The sequence below is a fragment of the Asterias amurensis genome, chromosome 7 (assembly GCF_032118995.1).
Source record: "Asterias amurensis chromosome 7, ASM3211899v1".
Taxonomy (NCBI): domain Eukaryota; kingdom Metazoa; phylum Echinodermata; class Asteroidea; order Forcipulatida; family Asteriidae; genus Asterias; species Asterias amurensis.
The window spans coordinates 9,945,852-9,969,833 of NC_092654.1; the positions used below are offsets into that span (position 1 = coordinate 9,945,852).

Below are 23,982 nucleotides of genomic sequence, written 5' to 3' on the forward strand. Positions count from 1 at the left end.
GAATCACCTTGGGCGACAATCCAGAAGATTGTGATTAGGTGAGATTGTTCGTGTCGTTTGGTTTAATGGGATGTAGTAAATGCACAGGTAAATACCCTCATGTAAAGGCCTCGATCACAAATTTATTGATTTGATTTTTCTCTGTCCGTTTAAAGGAAGAATTTTCCTGTGAGTTGTTTTGTCAGGGCCAGAATAACAGTTTCTGAATTGTTGGTAGGTGTGTCCCCACACAACTTTTTTACGAATATCCTTGTGGAGCATCCCGGTCTGTAGAATTCTTCATTGAGAACTTTGCCTTGTTTGTTTTGTCCTTGGTCTCCATAAGTTACTAAAAGTAAGAACAAGGTGTGAACCTCAATTGTTCACAGGTCCACCCTTTGTTTGATTGATTATCATTGTCTTGTTTAAGATAATTCAATCCTTTTGAAAACTCTACGTCTGGTTAAACATGGGGGAAATGCAACAAAACAAAATAAGAAAAGTGACAACAAAAGAAAGGGCCCAACAAACATCTACAACAGTGCATGCCACTATTTGTAAAATTCAAAATTGAGTGACATTTTGAGTGGACTTACAAACTTCAACAGTTGTCTAAATAACTTGAAAACACAAACCAATCTCGAATGTCATTGTTTTGTTTTATTTACATGGCATCATCATCATCATCATGGTGAGGTATATGCTGGTGCAGCGCATAGGCGTTGCTCACTCAGTGATTACATGTTAATTGGCTGTTTCTATTGTTCAGCATTTCAGCCATTACAAACCGTCTAAAGGAAAAACAAAAGTTGCTAGTAGGTTCTTATAATTCGTCGTTCGTACCACGAACTGACCTAACTCGTTCACAATTATAAAAAACGTGTTCGGAGAAAATCACGACTGAAGTTGCACTACTTTTCAAACTGCTGATTCGGAGTCTGCTTACTAATTTTATTGTATTATTTTATGACAAAAGCAAAGCTGAATACTTTATTCATACAAACTATCAATGTGTTTTCATCCTTAAAACTATTTTGATTAGTAATTAATTCCTAAACAGATAGGTCACTTTGTGAAAATGAAAGTTTAATTTTTGCCTGCAGTGCGCTGTGTGCAAACCAATGCGTAATAGCGACCTATCGAGATTGGTCACTTTGTGAAAACACTACGCTCCCCAGTTAGGTAACTTCGTGTTACGAAAATTTGTTACAAAATGGCAATGCGTCGTTCTTACTAATTAGTGTAATTACACAACTATTACATACTAGGCACTGAAAATTGCTGATAATGTTAACAGAATTGAGTTTGTCAATAATTTGTTCAAAAAAGAAATTTGCAAAAATGTGTGATTTGAGTCAGTTAGGTCAGTTTGTGGTACGACCGACGAATTGCAGGCCTGAGAGGCCATGGCTCCCGTGCCCATGGTCTTACCTTGGCCCCCTTGACTTTAAGATTATCCAATGGAAGTGCGCTTTGCAAAATGAAATTGTCCTTGTCCTTTCAACATGGTCAAAGATGAAATTCCAGGCCTTTAAGTGTGCTGCCTCTTTGGTACAGTTCTTCACATGCCCCTAAATTGAACTCTATATGAAACACCCCTGGTACAAATTGGTCACTCATCACAGCATCAAAAGTATTTACTGTACGTGGGAGAAACTGTGGCAAACATTTATTGCAAATTGAAAGATCAAACAGCAATCCCATATCATATATGCTCAGAAATGGGTAAAAGTCTAATCCTCCCGCTAGTGTAACTATATCTCTTTCAGATCTCTCCTTCACTAGCTGAACTGCATCCGGCTGCAGGTACAGGAGTTTTCAATAACCTTGAATGAAGTATCTGAAAGACTTTCTTGAGAATCAATATGCTTGAGCTGGGAAAAACCTAGACGAAGTTCTTGCTCTATATCATCTGTGATCTGTGATACTTATATTATAACTTATATTAAAATAGATTCTAACATGTCTCATGACCATTGTGCTTTGTTGTGAGGGTCTGTGTTTTGAAAAAATGATTAAAAAGGTGGGTTATTTGACATTTTTACAAAAATGGCATCATTTTAGACAGCTTAGACTTTTCAGAATTTTGGGTAGAATCACAATGTTTCCTACCTTTTCTTCTTTGTTTTAAAATTGTTTCTCCACATCAAGAATAATGAAAGAAAATACACCCTTGTACAAATTTGTGTGCTTTCAGGCTCAAAGTCTTTTAAAATTGAGTGAGAAAATACCTTTTTCTCAAAAGCTTTTTTACTTCAGAGGGAGCAGTTTCCCAATAATGTCCAGTGCGTTTTTGAAAGTATTCGGAAGTTGTGTAGAACTTCTTGAAATATCACTAATGAGTTGAAAGTAGCGTTTGAAGAACACTTTCCTTCTTTCAATTAGTACACCGGTGTCTTGGTTTCCATCTTATAGTCCAATGTTAAGTTACTCAGCATTGGGTAACATTGCATTGAGATCAGATGCAGAATCATGTTTCTGTAGATGGGTACTGGTCCGCAATGGGACATCGTGTTCATTATTCTGTCAATACACACAGTAGGGTTCCAAATATTTACTTGCTTCATGTTCTGGTGTTAACTTTCAGCTCTCAAGGCAATGCTGCATCAGTTAGTGAGCCTGAGTTTGCCTACGATGGAGACTGAAGCACTTTTCTCTGTTTTTGATGACCCGAAAAAAAGCAAAACAAAAAGCAACCAAAGACAACAAAACAAACAAGACAAAAAAAACCCCCAAAACCCAGCCCCCCCCCCCAAAAAAAACCCCAAACCAATCCCCAAAAACCAAAAACTACAACAACTACAACAACAAAACAAGGTGATGTTTGAAGCTTTGCAGGTGTAAACACCGTGAGTAAAACTATCAATAATAGTAAAAGCGCGGGTACAACCATGTGTTAAAGGGAGTGTTGGATTTTCTTTTAACGATGAACTTTGCCATATGCTAGTTTACTACTATTGATAGTATATTCTTAACAAAAACAAAAATAAAAACAGATAGCAATTAATACTGGACCTCCCACCTAATATCATCTGCCAATAGACTATGCAAGTTCAGTGTTTGTTTGAACATTGTAAACCACAAGTTAACTTCCTTCACCAATGATGTCTGAACATGTGCGAGACTTGCACAGTCTGTTGTATAATTTCATTTTTGTTCAATGCTACAATAAGAACGCTAGTCACAGTAACCACTAGCAAACATAACCACATAGGAAAACCTGTGCCTGTTGATTTATATCTTTAATCAAAGTGTGGTGTTCTTTCTCAAAGCACTTTTGCTCTCAACCAATCTTGCTCCCTGCCTTCAATGAAATGCAACTGAAGTTACAACAAACATGATTAGCAAAGTCATCAAGTCATCATCTCTTACTAGTTTGGTAAAAAAAGAAGAGGGCTGTTAAAGCACGAATGCTAGGCCCGAGATTTGTGCAGGATGTTGAGACAGGCACTGTTTTATGTCATGTCAAACCCTTGTTTGATTATCTAATGGCTTTTTTGTAATTAAGAAGCAATCGTGAGTGAATGGAATGCAAAAATACTCGGCGACTCAGATGGGCTAGAGAGGGGTGTTTATGGCAGTTTCCATGGGAGCTAAATCTAACTGAGATGCAATTTGGACTGTAATTTGGTGGGAAGTAAATTAGCAGGGTCTACATTTCAGTGTGGTCTTGATTTTCTTATTGAATGATGCCATAAACGTGTTTGTAACTATCGGTAGATGCGGATTTATCTGTACTGTTTAGGTGACAGGGGGATCTCCCTCCATATATTGCTTCAAAGAACTATCAATATGCAATATTTTAGTCTCACCATCAGCCATGAGGGTATTTTGAAATCTTGGAGTCCAGTATTTGAACAAAGATACTTCTTCCTTGAGCAATCAGAGTGGTTACTAATAGCGATGTATTTGATTGAATTTCCGATACTGTGTGTCTTGAATGTATTGGATTTGTTTTGTCAAATGATACTTGAACATGTAAAGAAAACAACATTGAATTGTTCAATTTTGTATGCCTTTTTGCAATACAAAAAGTAAATTACTTCAGGTAATGCAATTTTTATAAGCCACAATGTAAGTGTGACATGAGTGTATAGTACTTAGGAAGCGTCTAAAAGGTCCAAATGGTAGGACTGTTCTAAGTGGATAAGTTAAGCCTGGTTCATACTTCCTGCGAATGTGAATGCGATACGAATGTTGACGTCACAAATTCGCCACGAATAATTCGCAGCAGTTCAACTCTGCTCAACTCACTTGCGAATATTAGTGCGAAAGGAGGTTTTGACGTCAAATTCACGTAAAATTTGATTCGCATTCGCATTCCCAGAAAGTATGAACCGGGCTTTAGAAGTACAAAGACTAAAACGTTGGAATGTTCAAAGTGCCAACCTGCACATTCTATAGGAGTAGAAATGTTCTCAGGGTTTGACACAATGTCACGGACAAGCAGAACATTCTGGTTTCGCTATTCCTATTGGTGGAGAGCACGTCACGTGGGTGTGTATAAACCTTTGTTTATGACCGGTAAAAAGTGTTAATTCATGGGCGTGACACGCGACCTTGCACCTGTTCTAAGACAGTTTCTTCATTCCTATTGGTCGAGAGCAACGGCTGAAACAGTTGTGCCACATCACGCGATACGCGCCACGTGCACAGCATTCCCTTATAAGGAGTTGTTTACCCAAGGGCGGCGGAGGGCTTTACCATTACATAGCTGGAAGGGTGTTGAAAGAAATCATTTAACAATTTACAATTTTTGCATTTATTTCACTTTTTGACCAAAAAGTGATGACTTTTATGACCGAAAAGGTATTTATGAATGGGAATCAAAGTGTGTTGAATCGGTTTTTAACTAGTGGTTTAAACCCGCCGAGGCCTGGTTCTTTATAATTTACCTTGACTTCGTCTCGGTAAAATTATCAAGAACCAGGCCTCGTTGGGATTAAACCACTAGTTGAAAACCTCTTCACCATATATTGATTCCCTTATAAACAAAACTGAAGGAACCATCTGCTCTGAAAAAAACCAAAACCAGATTGCAATCATCAATATAATTAATGCAAAAGACTCCTACATCAGTTGTTTTTCTTATTAGTAAGGTACATCTTTGTGATGACAAGTTTCCACTTTTGACTGCAACTGACAGCTCATCTTGCTTTGAACTTCCACATCCAAGAAGTGCATCGTTCCTATAATTTACTCAATATCCTGGTACAAAGGTCCCTCTGCTCCAAGAAAAAGCACCCCAGAATGATAAATGATTTGCTTATTGGTTCCAGAGGACTAATTTGGAGAACTCTGATGCAGGTTTTATTGAGCTGTCAGTTTTCAAATGAAAATTTATCTAGCTGAATTGGGGAGGGGGTAGGTAGGGGAGAGTGGTAGGAGGCTGGGTAGAGCCAGCCATCATTAGATCATGATTGATTCATGAGACCCAAAATGATCCTCTAACATAATCTTGGGATGTACATTCATGAGGTGTATGAGTAAATCGTCCTTACTTATTATGTAGTCATGTACATATTGATGACAATATGTCAAAAGCAATTTGATGATCTGGCTACATCTTTAACCTGGCTTTTCGTTACAACATTATCAAACAACCACCCAAAGCTTATTTAGTAGTTCCCTTACACAATATGAGACAAGCAAAACGTAACCATTCCACCACATGAGAAAGCAGCGGACTCCCATTGGTTGAAAGTTATATAGTAAATTGTTATTGGTCAACCTTGTTAACCTAATATAAACATAGACCTTATGTTAATTAGTTTTGCCTTCAATTGCTGCTGGAGCCCTCATTTACATATTGTACAAGTCACTTCACAGGCCAATGCTGTTTTCTTTGATGGCTAGTTTTTAATAGTATCTACATTCGTTCTTCATCAAGGTGTCACTTAAGTTTAACAATTTATTTATAATTTTAATTAATAATTATAAATTTATAACGCGCACATATCTGTCTCGATAGAGACACCCAAGGCGCACAAAAAAAGAAAGTCAAATGTAACAGAAAACTTGAAACTGAATTAGTAAGAATGCTTGAATAAATATGTCTTTAGTCCGGTCTTGAAGCATTGAAGGGAAGTAGCAGTAGCAATTTCTCTTGGAAGAGTGTTCCAAACTCGTTATTGACTGATTGATTGGTTGGTTGATTAATTGACTGATTGATTGATTGACTTCTTATTTCCCTCCCAAATAAATGGGCAACTGTAACCTCAGTTTGTACATGTGACAAATTACACTCATGTGGGACATTATTGGTAATTGACTCAGTTCCTAAATAGGTCATCTATTCCCTCTGCTTGCAACTCAAGAAGGCCTAGCACCCCATTTTTGGCACTGCTAGGGTTACGTACTTTGATGTGAAAAATTGCACTCACAAAAAATAGTAAATCTGGTGATATTATCAATTTATTAATTATTGTAATAATAATGATAGCATTTTATGCAAAATAAGGGAAGTTTTCCACAATGACTATCTGTATACCATTACCATGTAAGATGTTCAACTCTGTGAACAAATGTTAAGCATACTCTTTGACAAGTTAGTTGCATACTTATGCCACAGGCTAACTATGACAGACTGAGAAATTGCCCAGACTTGATTTCTTTGATAACATCTCTGATGTTTGACATTTATGGTTTATGAAATGTGTTCATTTTTGTTTTCTTTCTACTCTCTTTTTCCCTTTTTGAGTCGGAATGGAAGAAGATCCATCCCCTAGAGAGTTAAATGTCCGAGTCTGCTACGTTCTAATGATGGGAAATACATGAAAGACGATACTTTCATGAGCTATTTCCTGTTCCTTGAATTATTACACCTATCACAGGAAGTCCGCCTTGTATTGTGCCTAACGCCTGCCGGAGAGGCATGTATCAGACATTGTTTCTGATATTGGATGGGTAGTTCTTTACAGTCGTGTTCTCATTCTTAATCGTCATCAAACTATATTGATGATATGCAATCAATACATGGCATGGATTTGTGTGGTGGATAAAACACCTGTTTACATTGAATGCAGTAAAGAGCTCTATGCTTTAGCTTGAGAAACGTTTGGCCATGAATTGTGTGTGTGAATTCTGTGTAAACAAGTGAGTAATTAACCTACATCTATTTTGAACTCAGCTTGAATCATAGATGTCCAGTCTCATCTCATTTTATGGATTATTATATGTTGTTTTAAATTAACATGAATGAGATTCAGAATTCCTGGAATACTGTGTTGTCAGGATAAATATTTCATTTAATGCTGGTACTCTACTCATGAATTTTGAAGTTCATATTCACAATTCACACAATGATTTGAATTAAGCCCACATTTTCACTGGTACATTTTAATTGTTGATCACACAAAACGAACCCTGTCTGTAACTATTTCGTCAGCTCAGTAAACCAATCCTGTATAAAACCTTTAAAAAAACAATTGGAAAAACATTTAGAAACAACCTTTTACTAAGCTAAATTGAGCTAGCCCAATGCAAGTACTTGGGATTTGAACTAACGACCTTTAGATAAACATGTCCACGCTCTATCAACTGATTTCAGTTTGTAGAGCACTGGAATATTAATCCAGAGGTTGTTGGTTCAAATCCTGATCAGAACTGTTTGAATCTTTTCAAAAGGATTGATCAAAAAGTTTAGTTCTTTAAAGGCAGTGGACACTATTGGTAATTACTCAAAAAGTTTATTAGCATAAAACCTTACTTGGTAACGAGTAATGGGGAGAGGTTGACGGTATAAAACATTGTGAGAAACGGCTCCCTCTGAAGTGACGTAGTTTTCGAGAAAGAGGTATTTTTCTACGAATTTGATTTCGAGACCTCAAGTTTAGAATTTGAGGTCTCGAAATCAACCATCCAAAAGCACACAACTTCGTGTGACAAGGGTGTTTTTTCTTTCATTATTATCTCGCAACTTCGACGACCGATTGAGCTCAAATTTTCACATGTTTGTTATTTTATGTATATGTTGAGATACACCAAGTGAGAAGACTGGTCTTTGACACTTACCAATAGTGTCCAATGTCTTTAAGAAAATCATGTACCATTGCTGAAGGGATGAATTGTCCTTAAGGAATCAAATCACCCATTTGAACTTGTCTGACAATAACCTAGTTGGTTGTTGATTGTCATGGCTGATGGAAATTCATCAAATGCTTGTTAGTTTTAACACCCACTGTTTGCTAAAAAGAGGAAATAAGGTCATGAGACTTGAAGGATCTGGGAATAGACACTGTAAGCTAGATGGTGGTTATGACGTCAAGCGTCTAGCCAGTGTGACAGAAACATGATGTGGATGACGTCAAGAATTGGTCTGTCTGAGGTGATGTCTGAATTATTTGCACATGTGTGCTTGTGCTGTACCACCTACTTACTCGGTACAACCTGGGCTAACTATATAGAGATAATGCTTAAAATTGTTCTAATAAGCAGAAATGAGCTTTTACCAGTCTCAAGTTTTACACATGACGTGTAGCCTTGTTATAGCTAGCGCTTTAAACTACTTTTTATGCTGAAGCAGCTCTATGAAGCTGTACTGGGCCCAATTTCATTGAGATGCTTAAGCAGAAAATATTACTGACACCTTTCTGCTAAGCAGAACCAAGCGTGATTGGCAACAACCAACGCCACTCTCTGACACACAGGCATGGGGAGCCACAGCAATTACAGCCACTTCATTTGGACGCAAGAGCGTCGGCTATGACTGCATGCGTGTCTACCTACTTTGACATTGACAACATGGGGTAGCCACAGCAATTATAGCCACAATTCATTTTAAAACAAGAGCGTTGGCTATGACTGGATGCGTGGCTATCACCTTGTCTACCCATACTTCAACATTAACAACATGGGGTAGCTACAGCAGCCACTTCATTTTGACATTAGTGCATCGACTATGGCTGCATGTGGCTATATCACATTGTCTATATCCATACTTCAACATTGACATCATAGGATATAGCCACATACAGCCACAGGCCAAGGTGCCTGTTGACCCATTTCACCTGACGTCATCATCAGAAAAATCTTGAATGCGCCATACTGGTGGGCAATTTCACTGTGCGTTTTCATATATAACTCTATGCATTGAGAATGCTGTGCGTTATGCAGTGAAGTGCGCGTTTTAGACGACACGGCGTTAATACACGTAAACCTAACTGCCCATCAACATGGTGAGCGTGGCATCAGTCGCCGTGTGTGACACGCGTGCAAGGGGTCAATAGCTGTTATGTTACATCAGATTGATTCTCAGAAAAAACATGTCTTGATTACACGTCCATTGGGAATACACGCTAGAATAAATCAATGATCTCAAGATAAATCACTGCTCTTTTTTTCTTTCTTAATTTTCTAAATTTCCAAGTCTGTAACTAAATTATTTTTTTATCTGAAGCAATTGACATTCAGAGCAGATTTAGGTGTGCAACTGTGAATGTAAAATGTTGCCATGTATTAATTAGTCTGTGATATAATTAGCTCTGACTGTGTTTACTTATCTGACCATTTGGCTATTCTTTGGCAGTACTTAATGAATGAGGCAGGCATGTTAATTGTCAGGCTGTCTCTGTGGTGACATGTAATGAAGTAGTTGTGGATGTATTAATAAGGAATATGCACGGTTCTGTTTGACTTGACTTGTTTAAAATTAACACATTACAACTAAGGCACTATGGACATTACTGGTAATTACTTAAAATAATTGTTACTGTTAGCATATACTAAGTAACGAACATTGGAGAGCTGTTGATAGCTAGTATAAAACATTGTGAGAAACGACTCCCTCTGAAGTAAAATAGTTTTTGAGAAAGAGGCCTGAAGTCTTTAGATTGATGACGCATCTGAAATTACAAAGTTGTGCAACTGGGTGTTTTTTCTTGCAACTTTGAGCAAAGTTGTGTTCACAGGTTTGTTATTGTGTGCACATGTTGGGATTAAAGTGAGAGAATACTGGTTTTTGACAGTTAACAAAGGTGTCCAGCAAGTCAGTTTTAACATAAACCTTGCTGTGTATGTTGATTTTCCTCATCAATGTCTATCTTTGATTTTCTAATAGTAACTCTCATGAGCCTTATTGCATCTAATCAAATTGCCTTAACTACGTAGTTTATTAGGATGTCATGGCCGGATTTAGAGCATCAAATTCAAGTTATGGTGGTTCATTAGTTATCAGGGTGTGGGTTCGAATCCTGGTCGATGACACTTGTGTCTTTGAGCAAGATGCTTTCTCTAGTGGCTTCTCTTAACCCAGGGGTATAAATGGGTTCCTGCATGGGTGAGGTTGACATTGTGCTGGAAAAAGCTTTCTGAGTGCCACGTCATCCCGGGGCTATTTACTACAAGGGAGCTGAGAAAGTTTAGGAGAATGTTAATAGCTCAAATGACACTGATGTCAAGTACATTGATAAATTATACGTAATGAGCTACGAGAACTTACTCTATGAATCTTCAGCATCGTTTTTCCATTGCATTGCTTAATCTTGAATCTGGTAAGGTACTTATTCCAATTATTGCAAAATATTCAGCTGAAATTTATCAAAAGTGGAATTCACATTTTGCAATTCTGACGTCAAGTGAGGATTTAACTTGACATAAAAGCAATGGAGGTGGCAGTAAACCATTAACTCTTACATATTTCCAACATGGGGAGTAGATGGCATCAAGCTAAGACATACACTGTAAACCTAGCATGCCGCTATCCAGACTCCTTCCTCTATCTACTTTTAACATCTGAGTACACTCTGGGGTGCCCGTAACATCAGGTATTCCGTACTTCCTAGATCGCTGGCCGATCGTCTTACAGATATCCTGTCGATTGCACGGCTGGAGACGCCACATCCTCGCAAGATGTACGCTGGTTTTGTTTTGTGCTTGTCTTGTGACTTTTTTTACAATCAACTCAGGCATCCTCTTTCTTTCTTATTTTCATCCAAAATCACAGCAACGACATGAAATTCCTTTTCTTTAGGGTCTTTTCCCTGCCTCAAAAAATTCATTTCAAAGCTTAGGGGAATCTTTTTCTCAATACTGATGATGCATGGCAGATGGTGTACATATTATCTAAGATTGTTTTTATTTTGTATCTCCTATTTCTCCCCTGCCCCCTTTCAGTTTTTTTTAATAAATTCAGTCCAAAAAGAACAGGAATGAAAAAATATTCATATTAAGTTGTCATGTAATGCTCATCCATGTAATCTTAGCCAAAAGCAATTGTTTTCTCCCAATGAAAACCAATAAGGGATTTTCACTGTTTTGTTTACACGATGACTAATCTATTTCCCTTAGGGCGAGGGAATAACTGATGATGTTGAAGTGCGTAGACGGTAGTCGTTATTAGATAAGGGTCTTCAAACAATTTTTAATGATGTATTGGAAGAAAATCAAAGCAGTCAAAACATTCTGAAATGTTAGGTGGAACTCAATTTTTAGGTGCTTTGTAATAGTGTGCACAAGTTCATACAGTGCAAAATGGAATAAAGGTGACAAGTTCTAAACACACTTTGATTCAAATAAATAAACATCGGGGCCTGATTTTATAGAGCTGGATAAGCACAAATAGTAGCAAAGCACAAAAAATACATGCTTAACAGAGTAAAGATACCAGCTGAATTGCCATGTCATGGCTACAATTTGTGACCGATGATCTGCTTATTTTTGCTTCTTAAGTAGCTATTAAAGATTGGACCTAGATATTTGACATCAAGTACTATTTTTTATTTTATTTTTATAAATCTGTTTACCAATGATAAGAGATGTTTTATCAGAAATTGGAAAATCAAAACACTTCTAAAAAGTGATTTTTCGTATGAATAAAGCCTGTTTCATTTCCTGCCAATGGCGAGCGTGATACGAACTACATGTTAACATCACAAATTCGCAAGGAATAATTCGCAACAGTTTACTTGAGCTCAATTATTGCAAAACGTTCACTGCAAAAACAGCCCTGTGATGTCAAAATTTGTATCGCATTCGCAGGAAGTATGAACCAGGCTTTATAAAGCAAAAGCCAATCTGTGTAACTGAACTTACTATTAAAGTGGTGTATGATTACAATTTTGATGTTGATGTTGAATACATTGGTTGAGGCTGGTACTAAATTTTTTTAACTAGTAAGTGAAGCGGCTAGACTGTGTTGTAGACTTTAGAAAGGTTTTTGAAAACTGAACTGGAATGGGAATAGCCAATAGGAAATCTGCATATAGTGACTTCAAAATAAAAATTAATTTGCATATTACAGAAGATCACAAGTTCTACATACTGCATTTTAAACCAAGTTTTCCTAAACTATTAACTTTAACTTGTAAAAGGAAATGTACTTAATATTGCATTTTAAAGTAATCATATTATGCTCTGATTCTGTTTTTAAATAATTTCAACTTTAGTCAAAAACAAGTTCAACTAGAGTTATCTATATTTCCCAGAAAGATTCTTTTTTTTTTTTACAAATCAATTTTTCTGTGTGCTCTTTAATCACTTGCAACTAGTCTGTAAAAAAACAGTTGAACTTGCCCTTTAAATCAAATTGTTTGCCCTTTAAATCAGCTTTATCTGTTTAGAAGTGATTAAATTACACTAGTCCGCCTTGTCTATATAATTAAAAGAGAAATAGGAATAAAATAACCCATGGTAAACATCGTCTTCACTTTGTAGTCTCTCATAGCTTCATTTGGTTCCACCTCTTCACACGTTCCCAAACTCACTGGCCCCCAATGCCTTCGGAGTCTTGAAGAGTGCTCAGCGGTCACGTTCGGCAATCTGTAAGCTTAGTGTAGCTTATTGGTTAATGTCAGTCTGCAGACAATGAAGAGAAAGCCTTTCTCTCTATTTCATCAAACATGTTCTTCTCTTGATGTCTTCTCTTGGAGAATCATAATAAAGTTGATAAGCCATAGTTCAACTCTGTGTATTTTTTATTAAAATGGAACCTTTATGCAGCCATGTTGTTGCTATCTGAAGTAAACTCAATGCAACTAACCCCAGGCTGGAGGAGATTTTATTGTCAATGAGAAGGCATAAATGTAAAATGTATTAAGAATTTAACATGGATTTAGAAAGTACACATTCTAAAACACATTAATGTGCAAATAGATGAAAGTAGATGTTTAATAATTAAACTTTGCCAAAAACAAAACAAAAATGCTAAGAAACTAGACACAGTGTGGTTGTATAAAGAGAATTAACATCAGTTCTATTTTAAAAGTTAAAAAAAACACTGTTACATATTATTTAAGAAATAATTGATTAAGGAGAGACAAATATTAAAAACGTAAATTTCACTGGAACAAAAAATGATGTCTTCAGCCTCCTGTGAACACCTAAAAAGTCTGTACCATGCTTTCCAGTAGTCTCAAGTATTTTCTTGGGAAAAATTAGTGTAGAAATGTTGATAATCTGATATAAATCCAAAAATGTCAGATGATGGATCCGGCCAAAGCCCTGTCAGCCAAAATTACATGGAAGACCATGAAGTTTAAATACAGCCTTTCCGATCAGCTTTACATGTCTCGTAACTCTCTCTGTCTTTCTCTCGACAGAAATATAAAAAGTACGGAGTGCAAGGAGGCGTGATCATACTAATGGATTCACGTCACATTGTCGGGTCCGTCACGTTACATCACCACCTTTGCGACACCATCGACACACCACCAGGGAACATGCTTCAAAATTACAGCCAGGGGAAAAGTGTTTGATTTCTTGAGTTCAAGACGACAGGAGAAGCAAGATGGCAAGTAAAGTCAAGAGAGTGGCGTCGTTCCACGTGGCGCGGATATGTGAGGTGAGAATTGATAGACCTGATTTATGTTAATTACGAAATGTCACCGAGTGGCATCTTGCTTTTGATTGGCTGAAGCCTTATCACGACATTAACTTTGTTCTGCATATTTTCAGACAATATGTCACAGCAAGATTGCATACCATAATAAGCTACGAATAATTTATTTTTTAATCGTGATGAAATGGCTGAATGATGCTGTAAACCAAGATGGAATGCTAAAAACAGTTGTTTCTTTTTAAAGACAATGGACACAATTGGTAATTGTCAAAGACACGTTTCCTCACTTGGTGTATCTCAATGCATAAAATAACAAACCTGTGAAAATTTGAGCTTGATTGGACGTTGGAGTTCCGAGATAACTATGGAAGAAAAAAAACACCCTTGTCACACAAAGTTTTGTGCTTTCAGATGCTTGATTTCGAGACCTCGAGACCTCAAATTCTAAATTTGAGGTCTCGAAATCAAATTCATGGATAATTACTTCTTTCTCGAAAACTATGTCACTTCAGAGGGAGCCGTTACTCACAATGTTTTATACTATCAACCTCTCCCCATTACTCATTACCAAATGAGGTTTTACATGTGCCAATAATCATTTTGAGTAATTACGAATAGTGTCCACTGCCTTTAATGTAAATATACAGAAACAATGTGATTATGGGTTGTTACAAATGCTGTAGCATATCATTTTTACAGGGTTTTTTTTTTCTACAAATTTTCTCAGACGGTCATTAAAACAGCTACTTCATCATGCACTGTGCACTGTCATTTCCCTCTTTTTTTCCTAAAGCAGAGTCATAGGTCATGGTCTTTATTTATCACAGTACATCTTGGTTCCTAATGCCCGCAACTAATGGTCATAAAAATGAATATTTTATGTCAGCCAGCATCAGTAAGCACGGTGGTGAACTTTTTTTGAGTGATTGCTCAAGTGCAGAGCATGAAGTAAGTGCGGAATGTGTCAAGACGGTACTTTAATTCTTTTGCAAACTGCACATGAGGTTCATACTTGAAGACGTGTTTTTGCCGTGGTGAATTTTGCAAGATGTGGCAGATCACTGTTGGTTCAGCCTGGCTGGCCATTAAGGATACATAGCAGTGCATAAGATTGATGCATGTGTATATGATCGATTGAAATCGAAGAAGGTTTGCTGTAGCACTCAGTAACAGCATCTCATCATAGGAGTTCTGAAACTCCTATGTCTTAACAATCATATGATCTGAAGAAAAAAAAACGTGATGTGCTAGGGATAAGATTAGGAAAATACTCTAGGGGGTGTCAGAACATTGGGGTGTTGAAAAATAGGGGTGTTGAAACATAGGGGTGTCGAAACATGGGGATGTTGGAACATAGAGATGTCGGAACTATTTGGAACATAGAGATGTCTGAACTAGTTGAAACATATGGGATGTTGAAACATGGGGATGTTGGAACATAGAGATGTCGGAACTATTTGGAACATAGAGATGTCTGAACTAGTTGAAACATATATGGGATGTTGAAACATAGGGATCATTGGAACATAGGGGTGTAAGTGATGTTTAGAAGCTTTGCATGGTGTGGATGACAAGAACAAACTATCAATAACAGTAAACTTGCATGTACAACATAAGTCTCTGTTGAGGGAGTGTCGGCTTCAGAAGGAGCTGGTTTGGTCTCATCATGGCGAGCAATATATACACGTCTTCAGGAGAAAAAAGACTTAGGGGTGTAACCAAGACTCTACTGAGCCAAAAAAAGGTTGCAGGGTAGTTTGAGAGAACAACTATTTCCACTATGACTCATGTGTTGAACCTGAAAAGGTTGTGATGTTGTAACTCAACCTTTTGGACCACTGATGGCATTTGCGTTATCATTAACGATAAACCACATGGATTGTCTGGATGGGTGTTTTGCTGCCAGTAGAAGGTTGAAAAGTTCAAAACCAACTGGGAATGATTCTGAGTTACCTGTTGACCTGGAGGCTTGATCAAAACGTCAGTGCCCTGAGCATGACGCCAAGATGGGTTTCATCACAATCTACCTATTTTAGTTAATCAGTTCTCCAGTATGTCACATGAGGACTTTACTGAAGGGTGTAACCAGTCTTCCTAAATCAACCATGGAGTTAGTTTTTATAGACGTGTGGGCGTTTTAACTTTGCCTCCCGGTCTGGCAGGGTCTTGTCTGCGTACATGAAGTCCCTGTTGGATAACCATGCTAAGGTTATACATTTTTTGTATTTACACTTTTTTAAATGACCTTATGAATTGTTACAGTGTATATGAGTCATAAAACATGAGGTATTTATCCGATTCAGAACTTTGACAAATTGAAAGTATTTTTACATTAAAGGCACTGGACACCTTTGGTAATTGTCAAAGACCAGTATTCTCACTTGGTGTATCCCAGCAATATGCATACAATTAACAAATCTGTGAAATTTTTGACTTAATTGGTCATCAAAGTTGCAAGAGAAGAATAAAAGAAAAAAAAACCTTGATTTCAGTTGCTTTCAGTTGCATAATAAAAGGCTGCAGGCCTGAAGTCTAATAAATATTTGAGTGAGAAACTACTTCTTTCTCAAAAACAACGTTACTTCAGAGGGAGCCGTTTCTCTGTTTCTCGTAATAACCAGCTCTCCATTGCTTGTTACTGCTAACTGCTTGTTTATGCTAGCAACTTTTCTGAGTAATTCCATTACCAATAGTGTCCAGTGCCTTTAAACAGAGCCCAGAGGTGGGGACAGTTAATAAAATGTGATCATCAGAATCTTGCAGGACAAATACTGACTGTTTTTTACACTAAACCTATCGCTGTTTTTTGTTTCAAACTACTAACAGCGATGACTACTAATGCAATAATCTACCAGCCACTGTGTGTAGTTTCCAAGTGAGTAGTATCGAAAATCACATTATGACCAATTGAAAAAGGGAATCTCTGTAGAAACTGTGGAGGTGGTGGTTGGGGGGGGGGGCATGGCATTCACATGCTGCTCATTTTCATTTAAGATTTCAAACAAGGTATTTATCGATTTGAGGTCAATATTTGAGCTTCAAATAATTGATTGCCACTAGGCGGTCTGGCGGATTGCGCAGGGCATGGGGCATACTTTGCTTCATGGTCAGATCTTGTTGGTACAATTTAACTGCCCATTGGTCTTTGCAGCCAGTTGATTTACACATGTTTTTTCCAGAAAAACATCTCCCTTTTGGTTAGATCCGAAGTCCACATGACAAAATACTACACTTGACTTTTGTTTGAGCGCAGTCCTCATGTTAACTAGTTTTTTTGTGCTCAGGAAAACTGATCATGTCCAGCGCTGTCTTTTTTTATTGTTCCATGCCATTAGCTGGAGTGTAATCCACTCTTAATGAAGCTCGTCACTCTTTAAATATTAGTCCATGTCTGCGTATTACACAGGGATGCTGGGATTAACTTGGCAAATAAAGTCATGGTGTGTCAGGGCTGAAAGTTAAACCTATTGAGAGATGTAGTAATCCACCTCAAATCCTCCTTGAGTATCTTCCTTTAATCCAGCTTGATCTGCACACTGGATGAGTGGCACAATTTATTCTTATTTTTACTAGGGTTATGGGTTATGCCTCATTTCACAATTTTTGTTAATTAAAAAATGTGTGTTTACTGTCCTACAAGAAGTGTGTTATGATAGCAACCAATGAAAACATTCTGGATTTGGACTTTGAAATTATTGTAGGATCAAACTCAGCAACCTGATCAAGAAATAATCTTGTTGTACAGTTTTTTTTATTTCTTTCACTTTACCTTTTTAAAGGCACTGGACACCTTTGGTAATTGTCAAAGACAAGTATTCTCACTTGGTGTTTCCCAGCATGACATAAAATAAAAAAATTGTGTAAATTTGAACTCAATTGGTCATCGAAGTTGCAAGAGATTAATGAAAGAAAAACAGCCTTGTTGCACAAAAATTTGTTTTTTTTTCCAGGTGTCTAATAAAAGGCATCAGGCATATGAAGTATTTTATTATTTGGGTGAGAAATAACCTCTTTCTAAAAAAAAACTATGATACTTCAGAGGGAGCCGTTTACGACAATGTTTTATTCAACAGCCCTCCAATTGCTTGTTACCAAGTAAGGTTTTACACTGACAATTATTTTGAGAAACTACCACTAGTGTCCAGTACCTTTAACCAGTACTATTTTCTCTGTAAATGCTTGCATGCTCCAGGGCATTTTATAAACATGGTGTTATTATGATTATGATTATTATTTCATCGGTAATAGTTTTTGTCTCTGTTTGATGTCATAGAATGAGACCAGAGCACAGCCAAATATTGCCCCTGAATAATTCAGTTTTTTTTTAAAGGAATATGTAATCCATATCTGGCATATTATATCCCCAATTTAAATTACATATATTCCTATAGAAAGCTTTGTGTAGAAATGCACGTAAACTCTTCACTTGTATGGATTTATGGAAAAAGTGCCCTTTGAATCGGAGCTGCAATTCTAAGTAACTCAAAAGCAGCTCAATGATGGAAGTGCAACGACTGACTTCAATGGAATGTTTACCATTCTAAGAAACTTTGTGTTTGGAAGATTTTGATGTGGCCACACTGGCTTGTGTGAGACAGATCAGACCATCAACACATTTCAGTTATTTTCAGCACATCCACACAATGTCATCTATATTTTTGTGCGCAGTTTGTGTTGGGTCAAATGGTATTTGAAGAATCGTGTAATTGGATAGGCCTAAGAAACAACAATTATCCTCATGACTTGGGAAACTGTCTAGTTACTGTAATGTTTAGGGAAAGTGCATGAGAAATAAATTTTGTGTGCCCTTCAGATTAGAAAATAGAAAAAATAAGCTTTCCAATCGACTGCAAATCTGTTTTAACAATTTACCTGCTTATGTGTGTTATGTTGTCATTAAATAGGCATTGAGCGAGTACACTCAGTGCTATATTTAGGGTAAAAATGTCGGGTCATTTACATTTGCAAAACCAGCGATATGCTATCCTCTCATAACACTGAAAAATAGTCAACACGGCAAATGGTATCTTATTAGTGGTGCAGGTTAATGACCTGTCATAAAGTTGGCTGGACTGTATTTATAACAGAAATACCATCACACCATACAGATTATACCAAACTAATCTAAATTTTATGAGAATAATTTCATTATTGGTGTTTGTGTGTTAACTCCGGCTTATAATCGCATTAGCTGTAAGTTGACACCTCTTAATTAAATGAACATGTGTATAAATTGATTCTCCTATTAATTTGTGGTTTATCCCTGTTTGTAAACATCATTCAACGCGTTTCATTCAACATTCACTGTGAGATAAATGCTGTAACCAAATGTTCTTTGTTTCTCTCACACAAAGTTGAAGAAATCAATATTTTGCTTCAACAAAATTGATGTTAATTTGAATAAGGGAATCAACGTGTGGTGAAGAGGTTTTCAACTAGTGGTTTAATCCCAACGAGGCCTGGTTCTTGATAATTTACCGAGACGAAGTGAAGGCTCTTCAGGATTGGTGTCGCAGGATCACATTTCTTGGAACATACTACCAGTCGAGCTGCCCAACTCTGAAGTTTTTTGAGCCTCAACAGTTTTTTCTTTGGTAGAGCAGAAAGATGAGAAACTTTCTATTTTAAGAAGATATCCCCCCTCTTCTGCCTCTAGGTACTGGGCAATCTCGGTGCTCTATAGTTGGTAAGACACCTCTCAAGAATTGCGAAGCTTGTGGCTTTGAATCCCACATTAATGCCTGTAATATATTTCCACAAAACTCGGGTTAGTACTGAGTATACTACACATTGGTGTAGGGTTAAACCAAAATTAATATTCTTTACCCCCGATGCAAATTATCTATTAAATATCCCTTTTTTCTTACACAAATTTGTGTCAACATTTCGTTTAAAATGAAAATGGCACCACGCTGCTGATGCCTCTAACAAGGATGGGTTGTTGTGACATCCAGAGATTTTTCTGATTGTCTACTTTAATAGGGTCGGATGAGGTAGGCCTATTAGGGTTGATGATGTCCGACAATCTCTAATGATCAGAAGAGGATATTATTTATTGTGAGTTGATGACTGAGTGGTCTTGATTGTCAAACTCGGGTTCTGATGGCTGAGTCATCACAGTGATGGTTTGAATTGTGATCAATGTGTCCCCAAGCAAGACTATGAAATAATGGTTTGTCATTACCTGGGAGCAGGCCCGTAACCAGGTTTTTTTTTTTCCTTTTTTTTGGGGGGGGGGGGGGGGCGAATATGGATTTTTTAAGGGGGGGGGGCAGATTGTATTTTTAAATTTGTTGTGGGTTTTGTTTGGGGGCCAGATTTTTTTTCATTTAAAAACAAACGTGGGCGGTTTTGGGGGACTTTTTGGTTGAGAAGGGCGGTTTTTTTTTTTTTTTTTTTTTTTTTTAGGGGGCCGGTGGGGAGTTTTTGATTTGTTTGTATTGTGTGGGGTGACTTTTCCTCAGTTAAGTTTCTTTTTAAGTGAAACATACCAGAGACAAAGACAGATACCGGAAGTCTACTTTGCAATGAAAGTCCACATTTATCAGACCAAGACTGTGACTCCAACACTCAGGACAAATTTTCTTCATTAATGTTTTGAGGGAAAACAATTAATTTATTGCCCTGGATGATCCTTATATAGCAGGTGTTATATATATCTACAATCTGCTAGTTTTTGATTACCCTGACTTTATAAATTAATTTGGTACTGCGACAAAAGATAGGTTAAAGTCACCAGGAAATATAACTTTATTTTGTCAAACATAAGAGTACATGTGTAGTAACAATAAAACAATTTATTTTAGTAATTGTTTGTCACGATTTATATGTTTAAAAAGAGTTAAAGTTGTTTGGGGGTGGACTCCACCTACCCCTTTTGTGACGTCAATCGAGGCAGACTTTGCCTTGATGCAAAGAGTAAACACACGTGCAAAGTACATGCAAGTCCAAGTCATTGTGTTTGTACGTTTCAAAGAAGTTGTTTTCTTGCATTTTTCCGGCAATGCCGACCAAGTGGATGCAGCAAAACAACTAAAGATGGGATCAGTCTGCATGGTTGGTCAGACTCACAAGAGCAATAGTGCCTAGTGGTCCGGTCCGACGTCTTTTTCAGTACTGTGCAGCATTTTCTCTTCAAATATTCCGCCTCGATTGACGTTAAATTTGTAAATAAGATAAGAACTAAGTTTGTTGAACCTTAGTTAACTGTTTATTCACATTCCACTCATCAAAACACATATATTAGTGACAAAAGCTTCATTTTGACAAAATACCACTTCCAGGTGACTTTAATAAGGACATCTCTCATGTGGCTGTCTGAGATAAGTAGAATTTCAACAATTCAAAACCACAATTGTTGCGACTCTCAAGTGGTCAAAAGCCTGTGACTGGTCTTTTAACTTGAATTCTAGCAGTGCTCTGAATATTAATGTACCCATCATGTACCCAAAATGAGGGCACTATCCCTGGGGGCATAGCTCACTGGATATTTCTATCTCACTTTATTAAACTATGTACAATACCAAGAAAGACTTATTTGCTGAGGCCGGGGGTCAGTTATACTGGAACTCTTGATCAACACTTTTTTCGTGAATGAAACTTTAATTTGTGACTAATTTCTTGTTCATCCGGGACAGCATGTTTTATGAAGTCTGGATGCATCTTAACAAACTTCCTCTTTTAGTGAGGGAGGGGACGGTAGATGAGGCCATATGAATGTCAAGAACCCGCTGGGAAAATAGGCACTGCTGTTTAGGCTCCGGTCCAATCAGGTGAAAGGATAAATGTTGAGTCATAAAAAACAAAGAAAGCTTCATAATACAAATGGATCAACAGTAAGGAGGAATATTCAGTTGGTTGCTGAGACTCGGGAGTGAAATACTAGCATCTTTTTGATGAGCTTTTAATGTTTGATTTTTCTATGTAGTTCAATAACGTTGATTGTTTGTAGGGCTTTAATGGAGCGTGTCTTCTGGCCTTCACCAGTCTTTGGTCAATATTTACCCTAGATCAGTGGCCAGGGCCTGCCTTGGGGCCAGACTGAGTAGGCCTTACTTCGGTCTGTAGTAAGTGTTTGCCGTGGTGATACACACACTGCCAGATGGCTCTGATATGAATCTGTGCGCTGATCATTGAAGAGAAACTGTAGATGCTCTGGTGCTGCATGGATTGACAGTGTGTACATAGCAAGTGAGACCTGCTACGGATATACGTCTGTGCTGATACTGCACGCCAGTGCAATATTGTTTAGTACACTCTTTGCGTGCCATGGGTTTTGAGCAAGCTTGCAGAGTGACTGTTGGAAAGTGTGTGGGTTTGTGTGATGCTTGAATCATGATGCAGAGTGTAGATGGAGAGTTGTTAACACAGGGCAAGCAGGAGCCAGTACATACTATCAGTAATGCCGTGCATCAGGATGAAGTGTATACAGCGTCGACCAGAAAAATGCAACAGGTGGAATTTATGGTAGGGAGTTTTTTTGTAATATGCCTTTTTTATTAATTTGTGCTATTTCGGGGGGAGTGGATCATGGAATTAGGGCTGTTTGGTATTATTTGATACAGTGCAGCTCATAAATAGTCGTAAAGATGTCAAATGAACTATTGTGAGAAAAAGTTATAACTTGCACTTGGCCTATGTTTTTTTTAAAGTAAAGTAAAAAATAATACAGAAAAGAAATCGTTATGAATACCAAATGTGAAATTTGGTGGAGAACATTTCTCATATCTCTGTTGGACCTAAATAAACTAGGACTTATTTTACTAGTATTTCCCTTGGGCCTAAAGTCATGGCAAACAACCATCTGGCGTAGAATAGAATTAATTAAAATATGACAGCAGTGAGTGTGCAAAATTAGTTTCATGGGATGTTTTTAGATATCAATCTGAAAATATATGGATTACTATAATAACACTAGTATTACCTATTACTAACGACCTAAAAAACATTTCACCCTTTGATGATCGTTTTGTTTTGCTCTCCATGTTTTGTGTACTTTTGTGACGTTTTCAGAAAATATGCTTTAATATCATCTGAATGACTGGAATAAAATAGTCATTCAATCAAGATACCAAAGTTTGTATCTTAAAGCAACATTGTCTTTACTTAATGCAGAAATAAATCTTTGCCAAATATCTCTGATTTTTTTAAGTGATCAATATAAACCACAATTTTTTTTAAGTGAGTGCACTTTAAAAACTAAAGAGTTGAATTCATGCTTGGAATAGCTCGGATAGTGACAACACTTTGAAAGTGTTGGATCCAGCGTTCTGTTTGTTAAATCTAGCATTTAAAACTTTTGATCCAGTGGTTAACCCAACAATTTAAGTATTAACTCAACAGTTCTCAAAAAATTTCTTGGAGTTGTTGGATTAACTTTTTAAATGATAAACTGGCACTTAAATTGTTGACTGAATACTTTAAAATGCTGGATTTAACATATAAAATGCTGGATCCAACACTTTCAAAGTGATGTCACTCACTGAACTCTTGCAAGTGTTGGATTCAACTCTTTAGTTTTTAGAGTATGGTCTCATTGATATATCACATTAAATTAAGAGCCCCATGTGAACTATTCCCAAATTTCTCGCAAAAATTGATAAGCCTTTCAAGGTGGAAACTCAAAACATGGCCGTTGTATGACGTTTTGAAGAATCAGAATACATTACAAATGTTTGCATCTGATTGGCTGCAAATTGCAAATCATTACATGGTGCTATGTTAAGGAATTGGTCTCATATACTTCAATCCCTGCATTACCTTACATGAAAATACTGAGTATGTTAGAGCACCATATAAGAAGCCACTATTATTATTATTATTATTTATCTCTTTCAATGTGTAAAATTATCAGAAACTAGTTTCCCAGTCAGATATATTTTAACCTCAGAAAAAAACTACACTAATTTTCTTGTGGTCATTATAAATAAACTTTATGAAAACTACAAAATACCATTTGTAGAGTATTTTCAGAGCTTCAGTGCAAAAGTAGACATCACTGTGAAATGATTAATTTGCGGTAACACTATGTGTGTTAGGTAGATTATGTTCTTTTGAGAACTTGCTTTATATTCTACTATCATGGAGTATATTAGTATTGGCCTATATGTGAACTCTTGTAAAATAGAGGGGTGTGAGCTGACTGACCTTGTTTTAAATCAGTAGCCAACACAAGAAATACAACATAGAGTAAACAACTCTTTGTTTTGCCTACTAAAGTCCTATCATGA

The 23,982-nt window shown here is 37.0% G+C and overlaps 1 protein-coding gene across 4 annotated transcripts in view; it reads left to right on the forward strand.

Annotated features, from left to right (window-relative positions):
* LOC139939427 (band 3 anion transport protein-like) overlaps positions 1–23,982 on the forward strand; it is a 115,407-nt gene that overhangs the window by 37,223 nt on the left and 54,202 nt on the right. For 2 of the 4 annotated variants that reach the window (XM_071935324.1, XM_071935328.1), the window contains exon 3: positions 13,515–13,756. In XM_071935324.1, coding sequence (XP_071791425.1) covers positions 13,703–13,756 — 54 coding nt within the window. In that variant the 5' untranslated portion in view covers positions 13,515–13,702. Of the gene's footprint in view, positions 1–6,969; positions 7,075–13,514; positions 13,757–22,113; positions 22,220–23,982 lie in introns of those variants that run through there. The other 2 variants (XM_071935325.1, XM_071935327.1) reach the window with 2 other exon arrangements.